This window comes from Gymnoscopelus microlampas (assembly GCF_963454915.1).
Source record: "Gymnoscopelus microlampas genome assembly, chromosome: 3".
NCBI classification, from domain to species: Eukaryota; Metazoa; Chordata; class Actinopteri; order Myctophiformes; family Myctophidae; genus Gymnoscopelus; species Gymnoscopelus microlampas.
The window spans coordinates 23,997,266-24,006,432 of NC_139940.1; the positions used below are offsets into that span (position 1 = coordinate 23,997,266).

Sequence of the window (9,167 nt, forward strand, 5' to 3'; positions counted from 1 at the left end):
TGCATATTTAATGAGATCATTTACATATTTGAATAAATTGTCTATTTAAAACCAGTATGTTTAAAAAAAATCGATTCAATTTAAAATACAGCATCACAATCATTTTAACCACTTTATCCATATTTTATACTTTGGCTATTCAAAAATATCAGATCTACAAGCTCACAGCGCGTCACTTCGAGGCGGCGCAGCGAGCTGGTACATCTGATCTTTTTTTTTAATGTTTTGAAACATCTTGAAAATGTTTGGAACATTTTGAATGATGTTGAATTTCTTAACATAACTTTTCTCTTCTGGGGGTCCCTGGCACTAAATATTTTCAGATGGGGGTCCCTGGGCCAGGGGGTCCCTAGGGGTCCGTGGCCATAAAGCATACGTTAATGTGGGCGTCTCTACTCGACGATATTGATTTAAATAAAAATATGTTTCCAAATGTATGGAGTGTCTTTGTCAACATATGTTCTTGTTTTCTTAATAGTGGATGTGTTTCACATTTAATTTGCCACTTTAATGAGTTACCCATAATGTTAACACAGCAGAGGGTAGACGGCAGGCGAACAGTCTTCTACCGGGCTGTTGAAGGCAGAAGGAGCCGGAGGCGACGGGTGGGGAGAGAGTCAGCGCACTGAAGTCAAGGCACAGACTAGTGTTGACTGTTACTGTGTTGTTACTTGTTGACAGAGGGATGCACGCTTATGAGAAACAACAAAAATAAATCCTGGCAAAACAGTTGCGTGCATTAGCGCAAGTCGAGAATAAAGGAAACATTCTGTAAAAGGGTCTACAGCGGATACGGAAACGGTTCAGACGGACTCTTGTTCCGGTAATCATTTCTGACATAACGTCCCCTCCGTAAGAACCATTGAGGTATAACGAGTGAGCAGAAGGTGAGTCAGACTCAGACTGTGACATCGGCATTCTAGTTTTACAGATTGTTACTGGTGTACTGTTACAACATCATTACATCAATCTATTCAATATACACGAGCTCAAGATTGGTGATCTTTCTGTATAACGGGATCATCGGGATGATTTTGACAAGTGTATGTGAAGCTAACGGCTATCGCTAGCAAGCTTAGCTAGTTTTTGTATTGGCCAATATGCATGCGCTTGAGCAGCAGCAGTGTCAAACCATAGCTCTGTGTCACTGTCAGAGCTGTCAGCCCCTATGATGTAGACACGTGTTTATTTCTATGTTGTAGAGACTGGCATAAAAATAACACAACGTAGCACATAGCAGCACATACTGTGTACATACTGACAGACCAGACTTTAATGTTGCCATTAAATTAATTTGGCAATTCTAGTGTCTAAAAACACTAAAATGCACACATTTTTCCTCTACATGACACAAAAAAATACAGTACAATGCTGTTTACAAAATAATAATAATAATAATATAATAAACAAATATAAACTAGCATTTCATGTCATTTTTCATCGAGATAGCCAGTCAATATGAATAACATCATCGTTATTCTACATAATGATGCAGATTTGTGACGTTACGTAATAACATAATGCAATGACATCATCGCAATGTCATTTATCATCTTATAGCAACAAATCAACCTGCACTGATGATAGTTGTCACTGCAGCTGTTAAGGAAGTGCAAGGCTACCTTCCAAGGTGAACTAAACTAGAAACTACCTCAGGAGGACTTACTATGTTTTATGCTTTTCAGCACTTGATTATTTTTCTAACACTTTAACACAAGTGTCCTCCACAGCTGTTTACATCAGCCTGTTCCTGAGGGTCTCCTGCTGCCACAACATCTAATGCTGCCCCGTGTCCTCCGTATTGCTCGCCCTGTCTACACCACTGTTGCCTCAACCCGGTCTTTGGCCAACTTCAGACCGCACATGGACCCAGACCCTAGTCGGCCCGTTGAGAGGGCCATCAGAACCAAGCTGAGTGACATGCTTGAACCAGAACACTTAGAGGTCCACAATGAAAGCCACATGCATGCCGTGCCCCCTGGTTCCGAGTCCCACTTCAGAGTCCTTGTTGTCAGCCCAAGGTTTGACGGCCTGTCATTGATACAGCGCCACCGTCTGGTCAACGAGGCATTGCGTGAGGAGCTGAGCAGCTGTGTTCATGCACTGGCTATCCAGGCAAAGACCCCACAGCAGTGGGGGAGTAACCCTACCCTGGCCAAGAGTCCACAATGCATGGGAGGATCCAGAGGCGACCACACAGTGGAGGAAAAGTTGAAGGCTGGACGAGAGTGAGTCACTGGACTCCAGGGATGGACCCTTGGCTGGACTGGAATTGGTTATTTTTGTTTCATATTCGGGCGTTGGGAAACCCTACTCTCTGTGTAATGCTGTGTAAATACAATCTATAATTTGCTGACAATATAAGAGAAGCCACAATATTAAATAAATATGTAAAAAATAAATAAAGTGACACTTGCTTTTTAAAATGACTGAACACAAAAGGCCAACATCCTTTATATTTCACATTTATCAATAAAGAATAAAATGCTTTTACTTATTTATTATTTTTAAAAGTGAATAGATAATATATTTGAAGGGCTTAATATACTCAATGATTACTTTTTTTCTTCTACAGTTGCTGTCAACTTTTTTTTTGTTTTGTAGTCCAGAACTCTATTTCCAAAACCCTTAACACAGGTAGCACAACATCAGTTTGTGGATGAAGGCTGTACAATTAACCCATTTCTTGTTCTTTTGACCCCAAATGCATACAGTTTGACTCCTTAAAAAAATTCTTTAACTTATACACAAGCTCAGCCAACAATACAACTCACAACTGAAACATTTAAAAATGCTTCTGTATGTTGACAGATAACCTCATGTTAGTCTAAACCAAATGTACAGGGCTAGGCTAAATTTGAAGTGAAGAGAAGTTCACATTGTAGACTGAAACAAATGTGTCCTGCTTTTTCTTGCATTGATATTGAGAAACAGCCGACTCAAGTTGCATTATGCCGATAGATTAATCAAAGCTGATTAACATCAAGGCAACACTCAGGTGTTGAGTCTCTTTAAATCACATGCCCATACAGTATTACATGGTAAAAAGGGGGCCTATTTTGGCCTGGTCAGAAATAAGAATGGCTGGATGAGGGAGTACCAGGACAAGGACAAAGGAGAGGAATGACTGGATCATGAGTACAAGGTAGAGGGAGAGGAGTTTAGAATGCATGCTACTTAACCCCTGTACTTGGTTGACCAGAGTCCCTCAGGACTCTATACTAAATATCTTCGCTGAAAATAGCCGATCTACAAGTTCACAACACGTTGCAAGATCTGCTATTTTCTGTGAGAGTTTTCCCTAGAATACAGCTGGGGTTTAAGTGGTAAGTGCCAGTACAGCTACGGTAACTGGTGCAATACTGCAGCAATAATGTCACTTATTGCCCCGCCCCCCCCCCCCCCCCCCCCCCACAAAAGACAATTTACGACCAATACAATATATTGTCTGTTGAATCAAGTTTTTTGAACTGGCACATTTCAAAAATAAATACATTATTGACAAAATGTTCCTGTTGGAAGAGAACATACAGTATAGGTATTTTGAAAGTCTTCATGTTGTATTGTGTATTCTTGTATTTTGAAAAATAATATTGGTGTTTAGATGCACCACTTAGGCATGGGAAATATTGACAACATAATTATTAAACATAACTAGCAGCTCTCTAAAATAGGCAACAAGTTGGCTAGAAAATTAAATGAAATCCCATAAAAGGCTAGCCTTATGCAGCTGCTGGGAGTTGGAAGGATGTGAAACTTGCATGCAGTAGCTATCATCCAATTGATAGGCTACAGTATGTGTGTGTGTGTGTGTGTGTTAAAGAATAGGGTACATGTGCTAAGGCTAAGTAAGCCTATTGAATGTAAACAGGGGTCATCAAAATGGATACAAGGAAGCGCGGGCACCTCGATTTGGCTATTTTGTCCAACATGTGTAAATATATATATTTGAAAGATGGTCTTATGTAATGTGTAAAGTAAACATGATGTGAACAGGCATGGTATATTATTATCAGACTTAATTTCATCCTTCAACTTATTGTTTTATGCCCCAAAATGACTGGGTAGCAATTGTAGAAATATTAAACCTTAATTGTCAAATGTTTAAGCATGTTCCAATCATGTATACTTTACATTACTACAACAAATATTTGACATTTTGGAGGGAAACAATTAGCTAATTTAACACCAAAGTGCCCACTCTTCCTGTTACCATCAAAATAGCCAGTTGTGTCCATGTTTTCTACAGGGAAGGGGACCACGTTTTTTTCGACTTTTAATTAAGCAAACTCTTACAACAATGTATAAAATGCCTATACGCGACCGGCGTGAGTATTATTCTGTCTATAAAACTCGAGTAGCCTACGATTACTCACTCATCTGTTAAAAAAAAAAAAAAAAAATAGCAGAGGATGGTTTCGATCCATCGACCTCTGGGTTATGGGCCCAGCACGCTTCCGCTGCGCCACTCTGCTGTCTGGTTCTCCTGGTTGACATTTCTGTGTAATATATGTTGTAGTTATGTGTATTGACGACTAGAGAGGAGCTCAGTGTGCAGTTTTCAATGGAGTTAGCGGATTCTTCTTCCTACTAACTGAGTATTTAGTATTTTTACATTGTCAATCGATTGCTTAGTCCGCAGCAAAATATCCAAATACACTGCCTTTGAAGATCGCTAAATGGCGGATCAACCACCCGGCACCCGCGCTTTTTGGAAAAGTTGTACGATGGACATAGGCTAGCCTACATAAGATATTGTGGTAGGCTAAGTATATGCCAGTTAACAGAATTCGCGTGAACCCCACAGAGACTGTAGGAGCCAGAAAAACACAATAATGATCGTGATCAAGCGTCTATTTTTCAGAGGTTAATTTCAGTATGGTTGTTTCACCACACGGGGGCAGCATGTGCAAACAGTGGAAATGTTATGTGAAACAGAAGCTGATTTTGTGACCTTAAAAGGTCCCACACAATGGATACAACGTTTCAGCATAGGCCTACTCCAAATGCAACTTTTGTAGTGGAGAAAGGGCCAAAGCACAATTTGAACATTTGGTTAAATCACAGTGACAGTCATAGTGCCTAACTGTCACTCTAATTTCAAATAGGTGTGAATCTATAAGACCTACCTCACTTTCCTTGTACCCATAAATACAAAACTGTTCACTGAATAGGCTACACAGGCGAGAAAAATGTGTGTGTGTGTGTGTGTGTGTGTGTGTGTGTGTGTGTGTGTGTGTGTGTGTGTGTGTGTGTGTGTGTGAAGTCTGTGTGTGTGTGTGTGTGTGTGTGTGTGCGTGTGTGCGTGTGTGCGTGTGTGCGTGTGTGTGTGTTCTACCCTCATCCATGTGAACTCCCCCTAATCACTCTTATTACAAAAAACATTTTACAGTAATGCCAAAAAATCCCTCAAAACCATCATTAGGAGCTTAAAAATAGCAAGCAATAACCCATCCTTTGCTCTCAGTGTCATTTATCTGATATATGAATGTGGTCTTTATATTTCCACAAGTTGTTCTATTTTAATTGATACAGCACATCAACAAACAATAGGTCTTATCAACAATGCACACAGCCAAAATAAGCATGAAATACTTTACTCCATCCTAAGTTATTGTTAGCTCATAAAGATGAGCCCTTTGGTGGAATGTCACCTTGAAGTAATGTATGTCAACTTCTACAGCCGTTCTCTGTCTGGAATAGACAGCCTGTCAGACTTCACAAAAGGCCTCCGATGAGGAGGGTGAACAACTGGTGTCACTGGTTTGGAAAAGGAAAAACAGTAACACAACCATTTTTATGACCCCACGCTTGTCCATTTGCAGCAGGCCCAAGGGGAGAGATGCACACAGGGGACGAGACACTCGGCATGATCTAGGGAGGAGGCAATAAGCTGGTCTTACTGCCCGGGGGAGTCGCAGACTGTCTCTGGCGGTGAGATTTATGTGTTGCAATTCCAGGTGCTGTTATGATGGAGAGGGAGAGATGTCAAGTCGTCAAGGGTGATAAGGAGAAGTGCAAGGACTTGTTTTGCACTTAAAAGTCAGACTGTTTTACATTTGTGGGTTGTACATCACCTATTCTGACTGGTTGTTACAGCAAAATGACAGGGTGGGTTTGGGTGTCCCAATAGGTCATGACTTGTTATGGCATGCATTTTATGCCGGTGAAATGGTTATGTAGGCTGTATGTCGGAGTCCATTAAGACCGGTTAGTATTTGTATCCGAATGATGTGAAAAGGGCTTTATTGGTAGTGCTGCTGCTAATTACTGTTCCTCTGAAAGCAATCAATTAAAGAAGCAAATAGACATTTACGGATGCACAGTATACAGTCTTATTTAATTTTGAGCATCTGTTAAGTCTATCAAAATTGTATTACATTTGCACACACGTCAAAACTTGAGGATGGCTGAGAGCATAAAGATAAATGATCAGCTCACTGGTTTGAGCAAGAATAAAAGGCCACCCAATGATTAATGTGTTGTGCTGCACAATGAAAGGCTTGAGTATATATACTGTACATCTCTAAATATTAAAGTATATGATACTGCAATTGACCGCCAATGCCACCCACCATGTTAGATGGACATAGGGTGGTTTCCCCAACATCCAGTCGCTGACAGATCTGCCACAGGGCTCCAGGTCTAGACCACATTGCCCAGTCTGGGTGGCAGGTCAGTGGGAACGCACCTTGGCAGCACTGGCTTTGCGTCACAGCCTTCGGACGGATGGTGCCATGCCGGGCTGGGACCCTTGACAGGGCGGCGTTCCCGCGATGGACAGGCCCCTGATTTACGTTGTGGCTCCGGACCGTGGGGTGGGGGTTGAAGGAGCTGAAGCTCCCACTGCACAGCTGACCCCTCCTGGTTGGGGGTCATCCATCGGGGCTAGAGGTGGGGTGGGGTGGGTGCGCCAAATGGATGTCTGAGAAAGACTGGTTTGGTCCTCCCAAGGGACTAGCTGCCTCCGTTGGGCCCCCCTGGTCAGCTGCAGGGTTTGTGTAACATGTGTGTAGAGAGAGCGGCCTGTTAAACACATTTAAATTAAGCTCCCGCTAAAAACAACAACTGTAAAATGTATATGGTTTTAATGGTAAACCAGAAGACTTTGCAGAAAAGTAAGGATTTGACATTAAGGAAAAAGCAGACACCATATGTGCCACATTCTTAAGCCTGTAATCTTTGTCATTCTCTTTTATTTACCATTGTTGCGTTTGTAGCAGAGTTACAGCCACAATGAATAGAAGACGCATTGAAATCAGACCTCATTAAGACTCCAAAAAACTACAGAATAGGTTTCAGAAGCTCCCATGCTGATCTGGTCATTACTCTGTAGCTGGTTTCATGATGTGAGGAAAAACAAGTGTTGAATTTAAGATCATGGTAATAGGCTATTAAGACCTTTAATTGGAAAGCTTTTTTCACCCTCTCTCTCGCCACACTGGCAACTAATGAAACCGGTGAATGGAAGGATTTAAAGGGCTGGAACAAAAGTAGAGATGGGGAGAAGACAATATCCTTGTTCGGGAGAATTAGTTACACTCAGTAGTCTAAGTATTCAAAGCGCAGCAAAAAAAATAAAAGGAGAGCTGCAGTGGGATTAAGAGAAAAGTCCACACAGGTGGGTTGGTTGCTGCGAAGAGAAGGGGGGTCACATGACAGGACGTTACCTCGCTTGATAAACAACAGCCGGGGCCCACAGGAAGAAGGAAGGGAGTTATTTTATAGGGGGAATTAACTGGCTCTCCACATCAGGTATTCATTATTACAAATCTCCCAGGTGTGCCGTACAAGTAAGTAAAGTAAAACATCTTTGGGGGTTGGATTTGATGTGAAACATCTTGGATTGATTTGTATTTCTTTCGTTTTTAGGATAGATGAATGGATGGATGGTAACGGTGAAAATTGTGGTGGACATTACAATTTGATTCCAGTAAATTCTTAAGGTCACAATGAATTTATTATCATGAATACTGAATACATATTATAATTGTCAGTTGTGTGGCACAGTAAATGGTCAGACATGATATGAGCCATCTCAAGTCGCACTGGTGGCCTACCATGTGTTTTTAAGGCTAGCCTACTTCCAGCATTTTATGTTAGGCTACTTAAACTGAATTGTTATATTGTTGTTTTTATTGATACAAAAATGTATTACATATTGGTGCTCCTTACACCGGTGCTACCAAGTTAATTTCAAGCCCTGATATATTATTCTTATAATACTAATATAACTAATCATATGTAATGAATCATCATATATTTGATTCATAATCATAAGAAAAATAATAATAATCCTAAATACCAACATGAAAAAGAAATTGTGACAAGATCGTTGATCCTGAGTCAGATTTTTTCCATATTGCCCACCCCTATGAATGGTTATATCAGCATGCCCATATATGGGCAATTGGGCATATACTGATGACATCAGGGATCCCCATATATGGGCATAAAAGGGACAAGGACTGACAAATACAGAGATCTCTATATATGGGCATAAAAGGGACAAGGACTGGCAGATACTGAGATCTCCATATATGGGCATATCAGTCAGATCAGCAGTGCAGCCCAATTTAAACCTCTATTCTAGTACAATAAAAGTCCCTGTCATTGCCAACACCTGTTGGTCTGGGGACGGTGTAGACAGTCACATGTCTCCTTCGATAGACTACACTATTGCCAGCCGCTTCTTTTCACCTGACAGAAACATTGCGTCATTAGGCTTTCCGCAGTACCTGTGGAAGCAGCCTAATTTCTGTTTACTCTTCAGAGCTCAAATTCTGTCTAAAAGAGCACCTACAGGTGTCTGCAATTTGTAACTGGCCCCTGTAAAAAGTCTACGCTTATCACCGGAAATGACCCCCTCCCCCCCAACTGCTTACTGTACATATCTTTCTTTTTTTATTACTACTAGTATATATGAGATGTTTTGCATATTATTGTTTGTCTTAAAATGTCTTGATGAATTGAATGCACAGGACCTCAATGGAAATAAGCCCCTTTTTTGGGTTATCCTTTTAGCATCCTTTTGTATAAATCTGTACCACTGTACCTTTTCTACCAACTGTTAAAGTATTCAATCAATCAATCAATTTCCGTCTATTGTATCCAGTCATTTGCACACTCACATAGTACATGCATGCAGACAGACCGTTTCCGTATCT

General features: G+C 40.9%; 1 protein-coding gene across 2 annotated transcripts; it reads left to right on the top strand.

Moving 5' to 3' along the window:
• The first annotated feature begins 837 nt into the window (after positions 1-837).
• bola1 (bolA family member 1) lies at positions 838-2,480 on the top strand. Of its 2 annotated transcripts, none has more exons than XM_084052919.1 (2): positions 838-887; positions 1,731-2,478. In XM_084052919.1, exon 2 carries the CDS (start codon positions 1,780-1,782, stop codon positions 2,230-2,232), a length of 453 nt encoding a protein of 150 aa, XP_083909045.1. In that variant the 5' UTR covers positions 838-887; positions 1,731-1,779; the 3' UTR covers positions 2,233-2,478. The 2 variants fall into 2 exon arrangements, with proteins under 2 accessions (XP_083909045.1, XP_083909044.1); XM_084052918.1 differs by lacking the exon at positions 838-887 and adding an exon at positions 1,407-1,630 and having other exon boundaries at positions 1,731-2,480.
• Positions 2,481-9,167: the final 6,687 nt, after the last annotated feature.

Bases quoted from the DNA above. Each gene is read 5' to 3' on its own strand.
- bola1 (XM_084052918.1), top strand. From the start codon at position 1,581: ATGATAGTTGTCACTGCAGCTGTTAAGGAAGTGCAAGGCTACCTTCCA. The intron at 1,631-1,730 runs GTGAACTAAACT...TGTCCTCCACAG, and splicing joins GTGCAAGGCTACCTTCCAAG to CTGTTTACATCAGCCTGTTC.